Here is a 22,347-nt window from a genome sequence, read left to right as displayed (position 1 = left end):
ATCCCCACAAGTGCCCTCCTCCATGCCCATCACCCTCCTTTTCCCCCCACCCCCATCAGTCCTCAGTTTGTTCTCAACATTCAAGAGTCTCTCATGGTTTGCCTCCCTCCCTCTCCCCAACTATTCCCCCCCTCCTCTCCCCCATGGTCCTCCATTAAGTTCCTCCTAATTCTCCTATACGTGCAAACATGGTATCCTTCTCTGCCTGACTTATTTCGCTCAGCATAACACCCTCAGGATCCATCGATGTTGCTACACATGGCCAGATTTCATTCTTTCTCATTGCCATGTAGTATTCCATCGTATAGATAAACCACATCTTCTTGATCCATTCATCAGGTGATGGACACTTAGGCTCTTTCCATGTTTTGGCTATTGTTGAGAGTGCTGCTATGAACATTGGGGTACATGTGCCCCTATGCATCAGCACTCCTGTATCCCTTGGGTAAATTCCTAGCAGTGTTATTGCTGAGTCCTAGGGGAGTACTATTGTTAATTTTTTGAGGAACCTCCGCACTGTTTTCCAGAGGGGCTGCACCAGTTTACATGCCCACCAACAGTGTAGGAGGGTGTCCATTTCTCCACATCCTCACCAGCATCTAGAGTCCTCTGACTTGCTCACTTTAGCCACTCTGACCGGCGTGAGGTGGTATCTCAGTGTGGTTTTGATTAAAACAATACACTCTTTTTTTTTTTAAATTTTTTAAAAATGTTTTATTTATTTCTAAGAGAGAGAGAGAGAGACAGCGTGAGCAGGGGAGGGTCAGAGAGAGAGGGAGTCACAGACTGAAACAGGCTCCAGGCTCTGAGCTGGCAGTCAGCACAGAGCCCAACGCGGGGCTCGAACCCACGAACCGCGAGATCATGACCTAAGCGAAAGTCGGACGCCCAACCGACTAAGCCACCCAGGCATCCCTAAAACAATACACTCTTAAAAAATCAAAAGGGGAGAGGAGGAATCACAAGAGAAACTAGAGAACATCTTGAGATGAATTAAAATGGAAACACAACATGCCAAAACCTGTACTCTGCAGTGAAAGCAGCACTGGAGGGAAATTTATATGTGTAATGCCTACATTTAAAGAGAGGAAAGATTACAAATCATTAACAACTATACACCTTAAGAAATAAGAAAAAGAAGAAGAAATAACAGAAAGCTAGCAGAATAAAGGAAATAAAAAGGACTAGTGTAGAGATAAATACCATGTGAATACAGGAACAACAGAGAAAATCAATAAAACCAAGTGTAGCTCTTCAGAAACCAATACAGTTGACAAAACTGTAGCTAGATTGATTAACAGAGAGAGAGAGAGAGAGAGAGAGACTTCGTTAACCAAAATCAGAAAGGAAAAAGATATTAATAAGCATTTTCTATAAATGCACAGGATTCTAAAAGACTATATCAAACAATTGTACACCAATAAATTGGAAAACCTAGAGTAAATGGACAAATTTCTAGACATGTACAATTTACTAGACCTGAATAATGAAGACTAGAAAAATGAAAAGAATATCATTAGTAAGGAGTTTGAATCAATAATCAACAATTTCCCAACAAAGAAAAGTCCACGATCATGAAGATTCACTGGTGAATTCTTCCAAACATTGAAAGAAAAAGTAACACTAATTCTCTTCAAACTATTCCAAAAAATGAAAGAGGCAGGAAGACTCTTAAGTCATTTTGGGTCATTCTAAGACTCATTCTCAGGGCAGCGTTATCCTGATATCAAAGCCAGCAAAGGCACTATAACAAAACTGCAGACCAGTCTTGTCTGGATATGATGTGAAATGCTCGACAAAACATTAGCAATCAAAACTCAACAGCACATTAAAATAATTTTGGACAATGAATAGGTGCGTTTTCTTCCTGGAATGTAGTAATGATTCAACATATGAAAATTATACAATGTGATAGGCCACATTTATAGAATGAAGAAAAAATAACACAGTCATCTCATTTGATGCAGAAAATTATTTGACAAAAGTCAACTTTTTTTATGACAAAAACAATCAATAAACTCAGAGTAGATAGAAGCTTACACAAATAATAGTCATATATGAGAAACCTATAGCTAACATCACCCTAGATGGGGAAAGTGTGAATGCTTTTCTCCTAAGACAAGGAATAAGGCAAGGATGCCTGCTTTCAACACTTCCATTCAACACAACACTAAAAATCCTAGAGAATGCAATTAGGCAAGAAAAAGAACATTCAAATTGCAAAGGAATAAGTTAAACTATCTCTCTTTGCACTTGACATGATTTCATGAGTTGCAGCCCTAGTTTCCACACATAAAAACAAACTGTTAGAGATAATAATGAAATCAGCTAATGTGTGCTATACAAAATCAACAGTCAAAACTCAGGTGCATTTCTTTTTTTTTTTTTTTTAATTTTAGTTTTTGTTGTAAGAAGAAAATAAAAAGTTGTGTTAAAATTTTCTAAACAAAAACAGTAGCTCCTTGCCCCAGCCTTCCCCACCCCTTAGTTTTGTTCTCCAGTCAAGCACTTTTACTTTTTTTTAAGATATTTTCCCCTACAGTTTACCTCTATGTTGTTTCTTAATAACTTGCTATCTTAATTGATCACTTTTATATCAATTTATAATAATATAAAATTTTATATCCATAATACAATAGTATTGTATTATTATATCAGTTTTTTTTTCAAATAGTTTATTGTCAAATTAGTTTCCACATAACACTCAGTGCTCATCCCCACAAGTGTCCTCCTCCATGCAAACCATGAGAGACTCTTGAATGCTGACAAAAACTGAGGACTGATGGATGTGGGAGGGAGGGGGGGATGAGCATGGAAAACTCAGGTGCATTTCTATATGCTATCGATGAACAATTGTAAATAGAAATTTGGCAAACCATTCCACTACACGAACATCAAAAAGTAAAAAATATATAGGAGTAGTATGTGCATGAGGATCAAAGACCTGTACACCAAAAAGTGCAAAACATTGGGGAAAGAAATGAAATATAATATAAATAAATGGATAAACATCTCTCATTTGTGAATTGGAAGAGTTCACCAATACTACTTAAAGCGATCTCCAGATTCAATACAATCACTATCAAAAACCTGAGGGATTTTTCTTTTACAGAAATTCAAAAGCCCATAAAAATTCACAGGTGATCTCAAGGGGCCCCAATCACCAAACAATGCTTAACAGAACATAGTTGGAGAATTCATATCATTAAAAAAATTTTTTTGTTTATTTAAATTCAAGTTAGTTAACATACAGTGTAGTATTGTTTTCAGGAGTAGAACCCAGTGATTCATGACTTACATATAACACTCAGTGCTCATCCCAAGAAGTGTCCTCCTTAAAGACCATCACCCATTTAGCCCATCTTCCCACCCACCTCCTCTTCAGCAACCATCAGTTTGTTCTTGGCATTTAAGAGTTTCTAAATCACCGCTCAAATTTAAAATGTAGGAAAAAAGTATTAAAAATGATTATGACTGCAATAATTTGTTTTTGGATGCCCAATATTTTTTAAGATGTACATTATGATATCAATAAACTAAAACGTAAGAGAGTAAGAGTATAAAAAAAAAAAGAGTTTCTTGAGTTTTGCCTCCCTTTCTGTTTTTATCTTATTTTTCCTTCTCTTCCCTATTTTCATCTGTTTTATTTCTTAATTTCCACATATGAGTGAATCATATGATATTTGTCTTTCTCTGCCTGACTTATTTTATTTAGCATAATATGCTCTAGTTCCATCCATGCTGTTGCAAAGGGCAAGATGTCTTTCTATTTGATCACCCAGTAATATTCCATTGCATATACATACCACATCTTCTTTATCCATTCGTCAGTTGATGGAAATTTGGGCTCTTTCCATAATTTGGCTATTGTTGATAGCACTGCTATAAACATTGGGGTGCATGTGTCCCTTCGAATCAACATTTTTGTATCATTTGCATCAATACCTAGTAGTGCAATTGCTGGGTCACAGGGTAGTTCTATTTTAATTTTTTTGAGGAAGCTACAGATTGTTTTCCACAATGGCTGCACCAGTTTGCATTCCCCAAAACACTGCAAAGATGATCCCCTTTCTCCACATCCTTGCCAACATCTGTTGTTTCCTGTGTTGTTCATTTGAGCTATTTTCCCAGCTGGTACCTCGTTGTGGTTTTGATTTGTATTTCCCTGATGATGAGTGATGGTTAGCATCTTTTCATGTATTTGATAACTATCTGGATGGGTTTTTTGTTTATTTGTTTGTTTGTTTGTATTTGAAAAAGTGTCTATTCATGTCTTTCGCCCATTTCTTCCCTGGATTGTTTTTAGGTGTTGAGTTTGATAAGTTCTTTATTGATTTTGAATACTAACCCTTTATTTGATATGTCATATGGAAATAATCTTCTAAAATTCTGTCAGTTGCCTTTCAGTTTTGTTGATTGTTTCCTCCACTGTGCAGAAGCTGTTTATCTTAATGAGGTCTCAATAGTTCATTTTTGCTTTTGCCCTTGCCTCTGGAGACCTGTGTAGTAAGAAGTTGCTATGGTTGAAGTCAGAGGGATTGCTGCCTGTTTTCTCCTCAAGGATTTTGATGGTTTTCTGCCTCACACTTAGGTTATTTATTAATTTTGAATTTATTTTTGTATATGGTCTAAAGTGGTCTGGGTTAATTTTTTTTTTCATGTTGCTTTCCAGTTTTCCTAGCAACATTTGCTGAAGAGACTGTCTTTGTTCCATTGGATATTCTATTCTGCTTTAAGTTGAAGGTTATTTAGCCATACATTTGTGGGTCAATTTCTGGGTTCCTATTCTGTTCCATTGATCTATGTGTCTGTTTTATGGCAGTACCATAGTGTTTTGATGATTGCAGGTTTGTAATAGAGCTTAAAGTCTGAGATTGTGATGCCTCCAGCTTTGGTTTTCTTTTTCAACATTACTTTGTGTATTCAGAGTCTTTTCTGGTTTCATACAAATGTTAGAATTTCTTGTTCTAGTTCTAAGAAGTATGCTGGTGTTATATTGATAGGAATTGCATTGAATGTGTAGATTGCTTTGGGAAGTATAGACATTTTAGCAATATTTGTTCTTCCAATCCATGGGAATGGAGTGTTTTTCCATTTCTTTGTGTCTTCTTCAATTTCTTTCATAAGCTTTCTGTAGTTTTCAGCATATAGATATTTTACCTCTTTGGTTAGCTTTATTCCTAGGTACTTTATGGGTTTTTTTTCTGTCACCACTGTTGTTTAACATAGTGCCTGAAGTCCTAGCATCAGCAATCAGACAACAAAAGGAAATAAAAGGCATCAGAATTGGCAAAGAAGAAGTCAAACTTTCACTTTTCACAGATGACATGATACTCCACATAGAAAACCCTACAGATTCCACCAGGAGGCTACTAGAACTGATCCAAGAATTCAGCAAAGTTGCAGGATACAAAATCAACGTACAGAAATCAGTTGGATTTTTATGCACCAATAATGAAGCAATAGAAAGAGAAATCAAGAAACTGATCCCATTCACAACTGCACAAAAAAACTCGTAAAATACCTAGGAATAAACCTAACCAAAGTTATAGGAGATCTGTATGATGAAAACTATAGAAAACTGATGAAGGAAATTGAAGAAGACACAAAGAAATAGAAAAACATTCCATGCTCATAGATTGGAAGAATAAATATAGTTAAAATGTAATTACTACCTAAAGAAATCTACGCATTCAATGCAATCCCAATCAAAATTGCACCAGCATTCTTCTCAAAACTAGAACAAACTATCCTAAAATTTGTATGGAATTACAAAAGACCCCGAATAGCCAAACTAATATTGAAGAAGAAAACCAAAATGGAAGGCACCTGCATGTAAGAGCTAAAACTATAAAATTCAGAGAAAAGATTGTAAAAAAAATTCATGATATTGGGTCAGGGAATAATTTCTTGGATGTGACACCAAAAGTACCAGTAACAAATTAAAAAATAAGCAATTTGGACTTCATCAAAATTAAAAACTTTTGTACAGTAGAGAGAATATCAAAAGTGAAAAGAGAACTCACAGAAGGAGAGGAAGTATTTGCAAAACATGTCTCTCAGATGGAATTAATAACCAATATATGTAAAGAACTCCTACAATTCAACAACAACAAAAAAACCCCAAACAACTCAAGTAAAAAAATGACCCAACAACTAGAATAGATATTACTCCAAAGAAGATACTCAAACAGTGACTAAGCACATGAAGAGATGTTGAGCATCACTAGTCATTAGAAAAATGAAAATCCAAACCACAATGAGATACCCCTTCATTCCTGGGAATGGCTTTTATCAAAAACAAAACAAAGCAAAGCCAAAATAGAATATAAGAAAATTAAACTTCATAAAATAAGGATTGAGTAAGCTATGGAGAAGCTGAAACTGATGTATGCTATGGGTAGAAATATATAACGGCTCAGCCACTATGTAAACGATGGTATTTCCCTAAAATGTACGTGTAGAATTTACCACATGATCCAACAATTCCTCTCTTAGGTAAATACTCACAAATTAAAAGTAGTCACTGAGATACTTGTACATCCATGTTCTACCAGCATTATATACAATAACCAAAAAGTAGCAGAAAAAAATTCATTTCCACTCATAGACGAATAGATAATATGTTGATGTAGATATATACAATGGAATTTTATTCAGTCTTATTTAAGAATGATAGGAGCACTGGATGTTATATGTAAACCAACTTGACAATAAACTATTTAAGGAACAAAAAATAAATTAACCCATTACTATCCATTAAATATTAACAAAAGTGAAAATAAAGAAAACTTACAATGGAAAAAAAAAAGAATCTTAGGATTCTTTGCCCCTCCCTCACTCACACTCTGTGTCTGTCTCTCAACAATAAATAAAAACATTTAAAATTTTTTAAAAAGGAATGATAGTCTGATATGTTCCATAATTGGATGAACCTAAAAAATATCATTCTAAGTGAAATATGCCAGATAAAAGGACAGATACATGATTCCACTTACATGACGTATCTAGAAGAGACAGATTCATAGACAGTAGAAAGTAGAATAGAAGTTACAAGTGACTGTGGAGGAAGGAGGATTGGGGAATTCTTGTTTAATGGGTGCAGAGTGTCTGCTTAGGATGTTGAATAGATTCCTACAATTCAAGAAATGTACAGTGGTACTGGCTTCACAACTATGTTAATGCCACTGAATTGTATCTTTAAAAATGGTTGATATGGTATATTTTATGTTCTGTATATTTTAACACAATAAGAAATGTGTACTGAAATAAGGTGATCGCCCTATGTAGAACCTTTGAATTGGACTAAATGGCTTAGAAAAGAGAAAATTAATTGTCCCAGGGGCTGGTAGATTTGAGAAACCTGCCCTTGAAGTGGGAGATAGAACCATGAGAACAACTAAACAAGGGGAACAGCAGGCTTCAAACTCATGTTCTGAAAAGAGTTGCGGATGGTCAGCTATGTCAGGACAATGAATTATGCATTGGAGGGACACAAGCCACGTTTGGGTCAAACATTGAACTCAGGTGCCAGATTTTGCAGGTGTATTTCACTGTCTCAGTGACTACCCAGTGTCTGGTGACCTAGAGAAATACAAAAATCATTTCTTTTTACTTGAGATATCCTATAAACTAGGCAGAGATATAAATCAGAGGAGCAGGCTGCTGTGACACCACGCATACATCCTGTGTTCTCTCCTATTTCTTAGCTACTCCTCAGGGAGAAAATTTGTGGTTCACTCTTGCAGAGTGTGAGCTGATAAAACCCATTTCCTCCTCTAGGATATAACTTCCATGAGGGCCACTATTTGCAACCAAACACATCTCCTAGGGAGGGACCATGCTATTACAGGTAAGTCTTGGGGGTACCAAGAACATCAGGTGCTTTGGTTTGTAAGTATGTATAAGGAGACTGGGGTTATGAAGTTGAACTGCTAAACAAAAATGGGAAGAAGTAAGAATGCATCTTGGATGGGGACATGGAGAAAACAGGGGAGGGAGGAAGTGAGAGGGATCAGAGCATCAAGAGCAGCCAAGGAAAGGCATAAACTCTGCCACCCATGTATCTATAATTCTCATATTTCCATCCTGGGGCCAGGACTTGCGCCTGTTCTCTGGATTTGTATGTCCAACCAGGACTCAACTTTTTTCTTAGATAGAAAAAAACCTCTCACTGTTAACACATCCCAAACAGAACTCCTCAGTTTCTCCCACATCCTTGTTTTTATTTTTATTTTTTTAATGTTTTATTTATTTTTGAGACAGAGAGAGACAAAGCATGAAGGGGGCAGGCAGGAAAGAGACAAGGAGATACAGAATCTGAAGCAGGCTCCAAGCTCTGAGCTATCAGCACAGAGCTCAATGCAGAGCTCAAGCCCACGAACGTAAGTAAGATCATGACCTGAGCCGAAGTCGGAGGCTCAACTGACTGAGCCACCCAGATGCCCCTCCCCCACATCTTTGTACATTGCAGATGAAGCACCTTTATTCTCCCAGATACCCAGGTCCCATGCCTTGGAGACCCTTTCTTTCCCACCCCAAATCCTACGCATCAGAAGATCCTGTTGTCTCCCGTTCTGCATGCACCTGCAATCTGACCTCTTTCCCCTTTCTCTCCTGGCTGCTGTCCGGGTGCAAACTGCTTTTCCTTGCTTGCATGAACTCAATGAACTCTTGAATGCTCTAGTTGCTTCTGTCTGTGCTCTGTGGTGTCTAATTTCAACCAAATGGTAAAGTAAATTAACACTCATGGTGGATCATGTCACTTCTGTCTTCAAAACCTTCCAAAGGCTACTATTTCACTCAGAGTAAAAACCCAAATCCTTGGGGCGCCTGGGTGGCTTAGTCGGTTAAGCATCCGACTTTCGCTTAGGTCATGATCTCGCGGTTCGTGGGTTCGAGCCCCGCGTCAGACTCTGTGCTGACTGCCAGCTCAGAGCCTGGAGCCTGTTTCAGTCTGTGACTCCCTCTCTCTCTGACCCTCCCCTGCTCACGCTGTCTCTCTCTCTCTGCTAGAAATAAATAAAACATTTAAAAAAATAATAATGCAAAGTATACTCTTGACAGATTTCTTTTTGTTTCTATTGATCTAATTATAAAGCTATAAAGAATGGAATCCTCTGGAATACCCAACAGGATCATTTTTGGCTNTCGTGGGTTCGAGCCCCGCGTCAGACTCTGTGCTGACTGCCAGCTCAGAGCCTGGAGCCTGTTTCAGTCTGTGACTCCCTCTCTCTCTGACCCTCCCCTGCTCACGCTGTCTCTCTCTCTCTCTCCTAGAAATAAATAAAACATTAAAAATATAAAAAATAAAAAACCACCCAAATCCTTGAACAGAACAGGAGGATTCTACTCTCATGCTGTTTCTGTGATGTTCAGAAAGGCTCTTTCCCCAGAAAATCACATGGCTCACATCCCACATTCTTTTTAAAAAAAAAATTAATGCTTTATTTATTTCTGTGTGAGAGAGAGGCAGCATGAGCAGGGGAGGGTCAGAGAGAGACAAAGAATCCAAAGCAAGCTCCAGGCTCCTAGCTGTCAGCACAGGGCCCGATCCGGGGCTTGAACCCACGAGCCATGAGATCATGGCCTGAGCCTAAGTCACACGCTTAACCTACTGAGCCACCCAGGCACCCCTCACATCCCACATTCTTATAACTTGCTCAAATCTCCCTTCTCATTGATGCCCACCCAGGTTGCCACTTTAAATACATCCCACATTGAAGACTCTCTTTCTCTTATCCAGTTGTACTATTATGTTCTTCCTTAACACTAATCAGTTTCTAGTATACTGTCATCTGATTATTTGGTATGTCTGTTGTTTCCTGTCCTTTTCTCCACTAGAATATAACTTCCATGGGGGCCACTACTTTCCCTCATTTAATAACCAGTACTCCCTAAGCTCATGTAACAGTTCTTGGCACCTAGTAGTTATCCAGTAAATATTTATGTAATGTGTGAATCGCCCAGTGCAGCCTCTTTCTGAGATCCTGCAGTCTATTTTTAGTGGAGAATTTTCCAGGAAAATATATCAGAATATGAGTTTTGCATGAAGAAGACTTGGGGGAAACAACAGTTGCATATACCCAGGAAGTGGAAGAGCCCAAGAGAAACAAACGCCAAATGCTCTGTCTTCCCCACACCCACTCTTCTCTACATCCATTGGCAGATCTGCAGAAATCTCATGGGATGGAAGTGGGGCCATAGGGTTGGAGAAGAGCAATGGTTAAACCTGTGAGATCTAGAATCAGACTGCTTTCAAATCATAGCCATTCATCACTGAGGGACCTTGGACTTTTCTGAGACTCCTTTTCTTGTCTGTAAGTTAGGGGGATGAAAATGTCTGTCTTGGATACGAAGATCACAGGACATAACAGACACATGCATTTCCAAGTGTGCTTGGTACATGGTGAGTGCTCAGGGAATTGGAAAGTTATTATGCATGAGGTTTCTTGAGACATGGAGGCGTCAGCCAACACTAGATGATTGGGATCAGGATGTTGATATGGATATAATTACCAGTGCAGTTCATACAGGCAGGAGTCTCCACATATTGTACCTCTTTTTTCCTCCCCACCCTGATCTAGCATGGAGGAGGACCTTCAAGGTAGTAATGCACAAAGTTCTACTCCTTCTACCTACAGAGCAGCTGGCTTGTCTTAAGACCTGGTGGAGGGTGATCAGTAAGTTTAGAGAAGTAGAAAAAGAGAGTGAGTAGCTGAGAGACAGGGAACCAAACACCTGTTCAATGTGCATTTCACAAAGAGTGGATGTAATGTTAAGAAATAATAAGGAAAGTGTTTTCAAATATCCCATATGAGTGCATAGGCACGTGTCTATACCCTTTCTCATGCCTAGTCATGTGTGTACACAGACACAGACACAGACACACACACACACACACACACAAGTGCATTCCCAAGTATATATAAAGTGTGGCCTAACAGCTAGTATATTGATCATTTCGAGGATTACATGAAATTGTAATACATGTTAAAAGCTCAGTGAAAGATTTGGCACATAGGAAACATCCAACACATTATTAAACAAAGTCTGGGATTTGAATCCCAGCAGCTGTACTGACTTAGGTAGGTGACATTGGACCAGTTCTACCCTCTGCCTGAATTTCCCCATCTGCATCAGGAGTACTTCCCTAGCTATCAGGCAGGGATGTTGGGAGGAGTAAATTATTGAATACGTATAAATTTGTCCTTGTGGAAGATTGAAGTATCCCCATCCTCTGTCTGGATACCACTGGTAACCAGCTGCAGGTGATGGATCCGTAGAGGAAATGCTCACATCCCAGATTTCATGCTCTCAGATGACACCCAGTCCTTGGCCTTCTGTGGCAGTCTTGAGTACCACACCTATGCTTACTTGGAGGCCCTTAACGTCCAGGGACAGGAGGAAGTTGAGGGGGCAGGGAAAGGGGATTGTACCCCAAGGCAATGCTTACCTGTGAGTCCCCATAGCAGAGCCAGCAGCAGGTAAGGAGGAAGGTGGGTGCTGGAGGCAGAGGCCAACATCATGGAAGCCTGGGGACCCTCTCTGTGCAAATGTGTGTGCTGGAGAGAATGGGCCTCTGTTCTGTAGAGAGAAAAGCCCACTCCCTTCGCAATTAAGAGGAAGTGCCTATGACAGGGTGACATGGCTGTGAGGCAGCAATCTGCTTCTAGATTGTGAAATAGAAGTCAGGCAGAGAAGGCCTCACTTGGTGAGGGGTTCTCTTCTTATATTTCAGAGAGAGTGGAGAAGCCTAGGAGGAATGCTGCTTCCTCCCTGCATGGGGCCTCTGCCCCCTTCCAGCAGGCTCCTCCCCCCATCTTGAGGCCCCAAATTGGGCACAGAGATTACTTAAAAACAAATTTTTTTTGTATGTACTTGCCTCCAGTAAAACACATCATTTCCTCCATTCTTTCAGGAGAGGAAGTAGGTTATATGTCCCAGAAATCACAATCCCAGGCATTTATCTGAGCACAGAAGACCATGGCCAGACAAAAACCTCGCATGACTGTTTAGAACATCTTTCTTTGTCATAGGGAAAAAAGAGAAACACCCAAAATGTCCAGGAATAAGGGGATGTTTAAGCAAATGTAGCAGATTCATACCAGGAAATACTCCTCAGAGATAAGAGAGAATAAATTATTTACATGTGCACAACTTATAAGTTTCCAAAGGCAATATGTTGAGTGAAGAAAATCACTCTCAAAATGTCACATACTGTGTGAATCCACTTACACAACAATCTCAAAGTTGTAGAGAACAGATGGGCATGTGCCAGAGGTTTGGTGTGATGGGGCTGGTGGGCACGATAAAACTTTTGTGGCCATGGAGTTGTTCTGTATCCTGAATATGGTGCTGGTTATACAAACTATAAATGAGCGGAAAGACACAAACAAAAGCTGGGAATGTTACAATATTGGGCTATAAAACAGAAGGTATTTGACATTATAATGTGGACAATGGCTATGACATTAGCCAAAGTTAAAATAATTAAGGTATGTGGCATGGGGTTCAGGAAACAGAACATTGTATCATCATCATCCATAATGGGACATCAATGAATATGTCTATGGGTGTGGAAAACCATGGGAGGTAGGAGGCTCCAGGTTTTATAGGTAGTATGTACAGAACTATTTACCTCTTAAACCGTGCGCATATGTAACTTTGATGAAGGTAAAAACTAATCTAGGTGAGTCAGTTATATGTGTCATAAGAGCTCACATAAGAGAATGTCCACACTATGAGCACTAGTATGAGTTTGATTAGCTTGCTGGATAGAATATCGATGTTGAAATTCACTTCCAATCCTATATAACCTCCTAAACCCAGTGCAAACAGTAATAACACTTTTTAAAGATTCTATAAACTAGAAAGTATTAAAGATAGCTCTAACTAGGGATGCATAAGACCATGATGGAACGAAAAAGCCCTGTTAAATGTTGAATTGAAAGCCATCAAAGAAAACCTAAATTGAGGTGTTTCATGTCTGTGAGTTGCAAAACTCAATATCAGAAAGATGTCAGTTTGCCCAAATGAATATATAAGGTCAGTGCAATCAAGTCATACTTGTAAAAAGTTTGTAATGAAAGTTGATAAAGTGATTCCCAAATGTGTGTGGGTTGAGAGCCACAGCCATTCTAAGCAACAGGACCAGGTGGGAAAGTGCCCAAATGAGGGATCGGGGCACCTGGGTGACTCAGTCGGTTAAGCGTCCAACTTTGGTTCAGGTCATGATCTCACAGTTCATGGGTTCAAGCCCTGTGTCAGGCTCTGTGTTGACAGCTCAGAGTCTGGAGCCTGCTTTAGATTCTGTGTCTCCCTCTCTCTCTGCCCCTTCCCTGCTCATGCTCTGTCTCTCTCTGTCTCTCAAAAAATATGTAAATGTTGGGGCGCCTGGGTGGCTTAGTTGGTTAAGCGTCCGACTTTCGCTTAGGTCATGATCTCGCGGTTCGTGGGTTTGAGCCCTGCGTCTGGCTCTGTGCTGACTGCCAGCTCAGAGCCTGGAGCCTGTTTCAGTCTGTGACTCCCTCTCTCTGACCCTCCCCTGCTCACACTGTCTCTCTCTCTCTCTCTCTGAGAAATAAATAAAACATTAAAAAAAATAAGTAAGTGTTAAAAAAATCACAAAAGAGGTATTTAAACTTGTTATAATAGTGTGCTAATTAAGACAGAGCAGTTTTTTAAAAATATATTTTGCATAAGCAAAACCCTCATTGCCGTTCATATATATTCTTTGGTGGAACGTTTGGTCAGATCCATGCATTTAAAAAATGGGATTCTTTGTCTTCTTGCTATTTTATTGTTAGAGTTCTTTAAATATTCTCTCTCAGGTGTTGACAAACTTTGTCTTAGATGACCGGACAGTCATCTTTACGCTTTATTCTTGTGGGCCATTAGGTCTGGACCATAATCACTTCTGTCTGATATTTCAGCCTGAAAGAAGCCACAGATCATAACAAACAGGTGGCTGCACATTGCCCACCTCTGTCCCAGATACAAGTCCTTGTGTAGATTCACTTGGCAAATCTCAGTAACTTTCTTTTTCTTTTTATTAACAGTGTCTTTAAAAGAATAAAAGTTTAACTTTTCATGAAGTCAAATTAATCAATGTTTTCTTTTATCGATTTATACTTCTTGTGTCTTATCTAAAAATGTCTCTGCTCACCCAAGACCATTAAGATTTAGTTTTGTTTTATCCCTACAGTTTCTTCTAGAATTTTTAAAAAGTAGTTTATTATCAAGTTGTTTTCCATATAACACCCAGTGCTCATCCCCACAAGTGCCCTCCTCCATGCCCATCAACCCCCTTAGGATTTAAACTTATGTCTGTAGATCCATCTGGTCATATAAATTTGTTTTAGTATCTTTGTGTATATTGTACAGTAATATTCTATAAGGTAATATTTTCAAATACAGTATTAAATTTTGTGTATGTTATAAGGATATAGTCAAGATTCTCTTTCTTCTTCTTCTTCTCTTTCTCTTTCTCCTTCTTCTTCTCTTTACCTATGAATATATAATTGTTTCAATGCCATTTGTTGAAAAGACTAGCCTTTCCACATTGAATTGCTTTGGCATTTTTGTCAAAAATCACTTGGCCAAATATATCCTATGTATGGATCCAATATATTTTTTCATGCCAGGGCAAAACTTTTTAAAAAATAGTTTAAAAAAAATTTATTATCGGGGCGCCTGGGTGGCTTAGTCGGTTAAGCGTCCGACTTTCGCTTAGGTCATGATCTCGCGGTTTGCGGGTTCGAGCCCCGCGTTGGGCTCTGTGCTGACTTCCAGCTCAGAGCCTGGAGCCTATTTCAGAGTCTGTATCTCCCTCTCTCTCTGACCCTCCCCTACTCATGCTGTCTCTCTCTCTCCCCTAGAAATAAATAAAAATTAAAAAAAATTATTATCTAAGTTGATATACGATGCTATATTACATGCTAAATTAGTTTTAGGTGCTCAACATTGTAGTTTGACAATTCTGTGCATTACACAATGCTCACTATAGTAAATGTAGTTACCACTTTCACCATACAACATTATTCCAATACTGTTGACTGTATTTCTCTGTGCTATACGTTCATCCCCTTGACTCATAGGGCACAATGATTTTTTTTTTCAGTTTTACTTAAATTCTAGTTAGTTAACAGTGCAATATTGATTTCAGGAGTAGAATTCAGTGATTCACCAATTACATTCAACCCCCAGTGCTCATCATAACAAGTACCTTCCTTAATACCAAAGACCCATCTAGCCCATCTCTGACCTTCCTCTATCAACCCTCAGTGTGTTCTCTATCATTAAGAGCCTCTCACTGTTTATCTCTCTTCCTTTTCCCCCATTCCATATGTTCATCTGTTTCATTTTTTAAATTTCACATATGAGTGAAATCATGTAGTATTTGTCTTTCTCTGACTGACTTCTTTTGCTTAGCATAGTATACCTAGCCCTATCCATGTCATTTCAAATGGCAAGATTTCATTCTTTTTGATGGCTGAGTAATATTCCATTATACACATATATCTTTTTTACTTATATTTGTGTTTTTGTAAATTTTTTCTTTCTTTTTTTAATTAATTTTTTAAAATTTACATCCAAGTTAGTTAGCATATAGTGCAACAATGATTTCAAGAGTAGACTCCTTAGCCATTTAGCCCATCCCCCCTCCCACAGCCCCTTTAGCAACCCTCTGTTTGTTCTCCATATTTAAGAGTCTCTTATGTTTTTGTCCCCCTCCCTGTTTTTATATTGTTTTTGCCTCTCTTCCCTTATGTTCATCTGTTTTCTATCTTAAAGTTCTCATATGAGTGAAGTCATATGATATTTGTCTTTCTCTGACTGACTTATTTCACTTAGCATTATACCTAGGTCCATCCACGTCTATGCAAATGGCAAGATTTCATTCTTTTTGATTGCTGAGTAATACTCCATTATGTATATATACCACATCTTCTTTATCCATTCATCCATTGATGGACATCTGCACTCTTTCCATACTTTGGCTATTGTTGATAGTGCTGCTATAAATATTGGGGTGCATGTGTCCCTTCAAAACAGCACACCTATATCCCTTGGATAAACACCTAGCAGTACAATTGCTGGGGCATAGGTAGTTCTATTTTTAATTTTTTGAGGAATATCCATATTGTTTTCCAGAGTGGCTGCGCCAGTTTGCATTCCCACCAACAGTGCAAAAGAGATCCTCTTTCTCTGCATCCTCGCCAGCATCTGTTGCCACCTGAGTTGTTAATGTTAGCCATTCTGTTGGGTGTGAGGTGGTATCTCACTGTGGTTTTGATTTGTATTTCTCTGATGATGAGTGACATTAAGCGTTGTTTCATGTGTATATTGGCCATCTGGATGTCTTTTTTGGAGAAGTGTCTGTTCATGTCTTTTGCCCATTTCTTCACTGGATTTTTTTTTTTTTTTTTTTTTTTGGTGTTGAGCTTGATAAGTTCTTTATAGATTTTGGATACTAACCCTTTATCTAAAATGTCGTTTGCAAATAACTTCTCTCTTCTGTCGGTTGCCTTTTAGTTTTGCTGATTGTTTCCTTCACTGTGCAGAAGGTTTTTATTTTGATGAGGTCCCAATAGTTCATTTTTCCTTTTGTTTCCATTGCCTCTGGAGACGTGTTGAGTAAGAAGTTGCTGCGGCCAAGGTCAAAGAGGGTCTTGCTTGCTTTCTCCTCGACGATTTTGACAGCTTCCTGTCTTACTCTTAGGTCTTTCATCCATGTTGAGTTTATTTTTGTGTATGGTGCAAGAAAGTGGTCCAGGTTCATTTTTTTGTATTTCACTGTCCAGTTTCCCCAGCACCACTTGCTGAAGAGACTGTCTTTACTCCATTGAATATTCTTTCCTGCTTTGTCAAAGATTAGTTGGCTATGCATTTGTGGGTCCATTTCTGGGTTCTCTATTCTGTTCCATTGATCTGAATGTCTGTTCTTGTGCCAGTACCATATTGTCTTGATTATTATAGCTTTGTAATACAACTTGAAGTCTGGAATTGTGATGCCTCCTGCTTTAGTTTTCTTTTTCAAGATTGCTTTGGCTATGCAGGGTCTTTTCTGGTTCCATACAAATTTTAGGATTGTTTGTTCTAGCTCTGTGAAGAATGCTGGTGTTATTTTGATAGGGATTGCATTGAATATGTAGATTGCTTTGGGTAGCATTAACATTTTAACAATATTTGTTCTTCCTATCCAGGAGCATGGAATATTTTCCCATTTTTTTTGTGTGTCTTCTTCAATTTCTTTCCTAAGCTCTCTATAGTTTTCAGTGTATAGATTTTTCACCTCTCTTGTTAGATTTATTCCTAGGTATTTTATGGGTTTTGGTGCAATTATAAATGAGATAGATTCCTTGATTTCTCTTTCTGTTGCTTCATTGTTGTTGTATAGGAATGCATCTGATATCTGTATGCTGATTTTATATCCTGCCACTTTGATGAATTCATGGATCAGTTCTAGAAGTTTTGTGATGGAATCTTTTGGGTTTTCCATATAGAGTATCATGTCATCTGTGAAGAGTGAAAGTTTTACTTCCTTCTGAGCGATTTGATGCCTTTTATTTCTTTGTGTTGTCTGATTGCTGAGGCTAAGACTTCCAGTACTATGTTGAATAACTGTGGCAAGAGTGGACATCTCTGTCATGTTCCTGACCTTAGGGGGAAAGCTCTCAGTTTTTCCCCATTGAGGATGGTATTAGTGTTGGGTCTTTCATATATGGCTTTTATGATCTTGAGGTATGATCCTTCTATCCCTACTTTCTTAAGGGTTTTTATCAAGAAACGATGCTGTATTTTGTCAAATGTTTTCTCTGCATCTATTGAGAGGATCAGGTGGTTCTTGTCCTTTCTTTTATTGATGTGATGAATCACATTGATTGTTTTCCGGATATTGAACCAGCCCTGCATCCCAGGTATAAATCAACCACTTGGTGAATAATTTTTTTTGATGTATTGTTGGATCTGGTTGGCTAATATCTTGTTGAGGATTTTTGAATCCATGTTCATCAGGGAGCTTGGTCTATAATTCTCTTTTTTGGTGGGGTCTTTGTCTGGTTTTGGAATCAAGGTAATGCTGGCTTCATAGAAAGAGTTTGGAACTTTTCCCTTCATTTCTATTTTTTAGAACAGCTTCCAGAGAATAGGTGTTAACTCTTCCTTAAATGTTTGGTAGAATTCCCCTGGAAAGCCATTTGGCCCTGGACTCTTGTTTTTTGGAAGATTTTTGATTACTAATTCAATTTCTTTACTAGTTATGGGTCTGTTCAAATTTTCTACTTCTTCCTGTTTCAGTTTCGGTAGTTTGTATGTTTCTAGGAATTTGCCCATTTCTTCCAGATTGCCCATTTTATTGGTGTATAATTGCTCATAATATTCTCTTATTGTTGTTTGCATTTCTGCTGTGTTGGCTGTGATCTCTCCTCTTTCATTCTTGATTTTATTTATCTGGGTCCTTTTTTTTTCTTTTTGATCAAACTGGCTAGTGGTTTATCAATTTTGTTAATTTTTTCAAAGAACCAGCTTCTGGTTTCATTGATCTGTTCTGGTTTTGTTTTTGTTTTGTTTGTTTGTTGTTGTTGTTTGTTTCAATAGCATTGATTTCTGCTGGAATCTTTATTATTTCCTGTCTTCTGCTGATCTGTGTTTTTTTTTTTTTCTTTCTGTTCTTTTTCCAGCTCTTTGAGGTATATGGTTAGATTGTGTATCTGAGACCTTTCTTCCTTCTTTAGGAAGGTCCTTTAGGAAGGACCACTGTTACTGTGTCCCAGAAGTTTTGGATGGTGGTGTTATCATTTTCATTGTCTTCCATGTACTTTTTATTTTCTTCCTTAAGTTCTTGGTTAGCCCATTCATTCTTTAGTAGGGTGTTCTTTAGTCTCCATGTATTTGCTATCTTTCCAAATTTTTTCTTGTGGTTGATTTTGAGTTTTATAGCATAATGGTCTGAAAATATGCATGGTATGATCTCAGTCGTTTTGTACTTGTTGAGGGCTGATTTGTGTCCCAGTATGTGTTCTATTCTGGAGAATGTTCCATGTGCACTGGAGAAGAATGTATTCTGCTGTTTTAGGATGAAATGTTCTGAATATATCTATTAAGTCCATCTGGTCCAGTGTGTCATTCAAAGCCATTGTTTCCTTGTTGATTTTCTTTTTAGATAACTTATTCATTGCTGTAAGTGGGGTGTTGAAGTCCCCTACTATTATGATATTACTATCAATGAGTTTCTTTATATTTGTGATTAATTGATTTCTACATTTGGGTGCTCTCACATTTGGAGCATAAATGTTTACAACTGTTATGTCCTCTTGGTGGATAGACCCCACTAATTGGAAATATTTAGCATGACTATCATGAGGACTGAGAAGCAACTCTTTCTGGAATCTCTGAGTGCCTGGCTCTGAAATGAGCTCTGGACAGAGGACAGAGGAAGGAGGAGAAGGAACCTCAGACTTGGAGTGAGATAGGTATAGGGGGGAGGAGAAGGGGGTTGATGGGCATGGAGGAGGGCACTTGTGGGGATGAGCACTGGGTGTTGTGTGGAAACTAATTTGACAATAAACTTTTTGTAAAAAAAAAAACAAATATGATGCCTGTACCATTAAAATATGAGTAGATTAAAAAAAATAAAAAGAAAGTCTGAGATCAAGATGCAAGGATAGTTCGGTTATGATATGCATTTACCACAATAGCAAAGCAGGTGGTTGTGTATTCTCCTGGTCTCCCCACAATGAACCCAAGTAACATTGTACAACAGTGGGAAAAAATGGCAAAATGGAATGGGCACAAAGCTGAAGGGGCACAGGAGAAATGAGAAGAGATGAGGCTGGAGGTAAGGTTCAAACTGACTGTGAGTGGGGTTCATGAAGACACAGAGACCTTCATGGAAATGCTGCCATGGATACTGTTCCCAGAGTCTAGGTATGCAGTCAGAGGAGTGGAGTGAAGGTAAACTTTACCATGTCACTGAGGAAAGTAGGGGAGGGAGGATGGAAATGTCCCGGAGGAAATGATGCCAGCAACTATTCACATTAATGTTGTCAAGAATTCACAGCATTGTAAGTGCAAAGGATGGAATGTTGCAAGGTGATCCCAATTTAGAGAGGAGGGAGATAACTCAGACACTTGCTCTATATCGTCAACTGTGAAGTCAGAGGAAAGCAAGCCCTCTGCAAACTACTCTTGATAAATCTTTACAAATACAACTCTTCCCTTTTCAATGTTTCTAATGTTTCAACAGCCCATATACCAAGTGAATAGGTTTGCTGTTTTTTTTTTTTTAAACGTTTATTTATTTTTGAGACAGAGACAGAGAGAGCATGAGCTGGGGAGGGGCAGAGAGAGAGGGAGACACAGAATCTGAAGGAGGCTCCAGGCTCTGAGCTGTCAGCACAGAGCCTGACATGGGCTCGAACCCATGGACCGTGAGATCATGACCTGAGCCAAAGTTGGACGCTTAACCGACTGAGCCACCCAGGCACCCCTGCTGTTTGTTTTTTTTTATGTCCCTATATATTCATGACTGATTGTTGGAGGGTTTCTAAGGTGTTGAACAAAGTTTCTAAAGGTCATAGAAAAATCATTACTTTTCCCACTGATTATGGGCATCACCTCACATAATTTCAGCTGAACCAGCATTGTTTTGGTCCTGCATCACCGTGCAAAGTGAGCACTGTCTCCATTTATCGAGTTGGATGATCTTACGTTCTAGGGAAACAGTTCAATTCAAGTATGAGCTGTAGGAACACAGACTGAGAGAGTGGAATTGATTTTTTATGTGGGGTGTTTTATTGAAGGGGCTTGAAAGAGGAAGAGACTGCGCCATGCACATCTGTAGGGGGAAGAAGCAGAGGAGGGGGTACAATTTGACTTCCATTTCCACAGGGTCACTGGCTGCAACTAGAGAGTCTGTTAAGGTCATAGCAATTGTCCAGGAAGGGATACTTGTGGCTGGGACCAGGAAGCAGCCCGGGAATGAGCAGTGTGAAGAATCTAGATGGAGTTCACAGTGTGTGGGAGGAGGCTTGCACTGACACCTAAGACTTTTTCAGAAATTTTGTGAGCTAATTCAATTGCTGGTAGCTTGAAATTGGCCACATTGGGAGTGTAGATACCAGAGAAGTGGACAAGCACTACAAATCGGGCTTCTTTTTCCTTCTGAGAGTGGATTGTTTACCATTTACCATCTTGCCACTGGACATAGCTTTATGAAGGCAGACTTGAACATGGGATATGAAGAAGGAAATCATGGATGCTCCTGATTCTGAACTGTCAGCACGGTACCTAAGCAGGACTGGAAAGCATGCAGGTGAATGAAGAGCTAGTATTCTCATCACAGGGAATGGAAGGAGTCTTCTCTCTGGGTTTGAGGAGTAAGACATGTAGGCAAAGAGGAAGGAGAATCCTTTCTCTTCTTCATTCCAGGATGGGATTCATTTGTATTCAAGAGGCATTAGAGAACTTCACCCAGGCTGGGGAATCTGGGGGTTGGGAGAAATAACCTATGAGATCATGGACTTGAGTCTGTACTTCATGACCACTGTCCCCAGGAGAAGGATGAGAGATAGCCTGGTATGTGTACATGTGACTTGTTTCTCATATTCTAGTAGGATTGCCATGTGCCAGTCTCCAGAGATGTTCCATGGCCCCTGCTCAAAACAGGTATGAAGACCCAGCTTTGGGGTCATCAAGGACTGTGAGAAGGAGCAGCAGGAACTGTGGCAGGTGGGTCTCTGGGGAAGAAGGCATTTGGGGCAGAGTTATGGATACTTCTAGTTGTTCCTTGTATTATCCTGGGCCCTTTATGGAAGGAAAGAGGCAGCAGAGACTGAGGGGAATTGTAGCAGGGGAGGAAGGAGCTGTGGACCCATGTTCACATTTCATTATCTGCTCACCATTCCAGAAATGTTTTCTATGTGTCTCCTATGTCCTTGGTGCTATTTTCCTCATGGGACACCTGTTGCGAGAGGACAGGCAGCCCCTGACAACAGAGTCTGCCTCCTCAGCCTTCATCCCTAGGTCCTGATTCCCCTTCCTGACCCTTCCAGTCTGTCCCATAGAGGGTCAGAGTGGGAGGTGTCCCCAGAGCAACCGGCGGGCAACTGTCAGATTTCCTCTAACTGTGGACTCCTTGTGCCCAAAGAATCTAGAGATGGTCTCCAAGAGATTTTCCCACCCAGCTGGCCCTCATTCAGCCCACTTCCTTCTCAGAAGCCCTAGGACTCTGTGCACATCCTTTGACAGCTGTTGACCCCGCCCACCTCCTATAGGACCTGATAGTCTTCCTGGGAGTTTGGACGCTCCCAGAGGGATCCCTGAAGCTCTTGAGGGTATCGAGGG

General features: G+C 39.3%; 1 protein-coding gene across 3 annotated transcripts in view; it reads right to left on the bottom strand.

Moving 5' to 3' along the window:
- Positions 1–20,773: 20,773 nt before the first annotated feature.
- LOC120235457 (signal-regulatory protein beta-1-like) overlaps positions 20,774–22,347 on the bottom strand; it is a 49,792-nt gene continuing 48,218 nt past the window's right edge. For all 3 annotated transcript variants that reach the window (XM_039237794.1, XM_039237796.1, XM_039237795.1), the window contains exon 6: positions 20,774–21,488. In XM_039237794.1, coding sequence (XP_039093725.1) covers positions 21,471–21,488 — 18 coding nt within the window. In that variant the 3' untranslated portion in view covers positions 20,774–21,470. The remainder of the gene's footprint in view (positions 21,489–22,347) is intronic.

The sequence above is a fragment of the Hyaena hyaena genome, unplaced genomic scaffold (genome assembly GCF_003009895.1).
Source record: "Hyaena hyaena isolate Hyena2069 unplaced genomic scaffold, ASM300989v1 scaffold_131, whole genome shotgun sequence".
NCBI lineage: Eukaryota > Metazoa > Chordata > Mammalia > Carnivora > Hyaenidae > Hyaena > Hyaena hyaena.
Note: the sequence above shows the minus strand (reverse complement) of the source record. Positions and strands in the feature narration are given on the sequence as shown.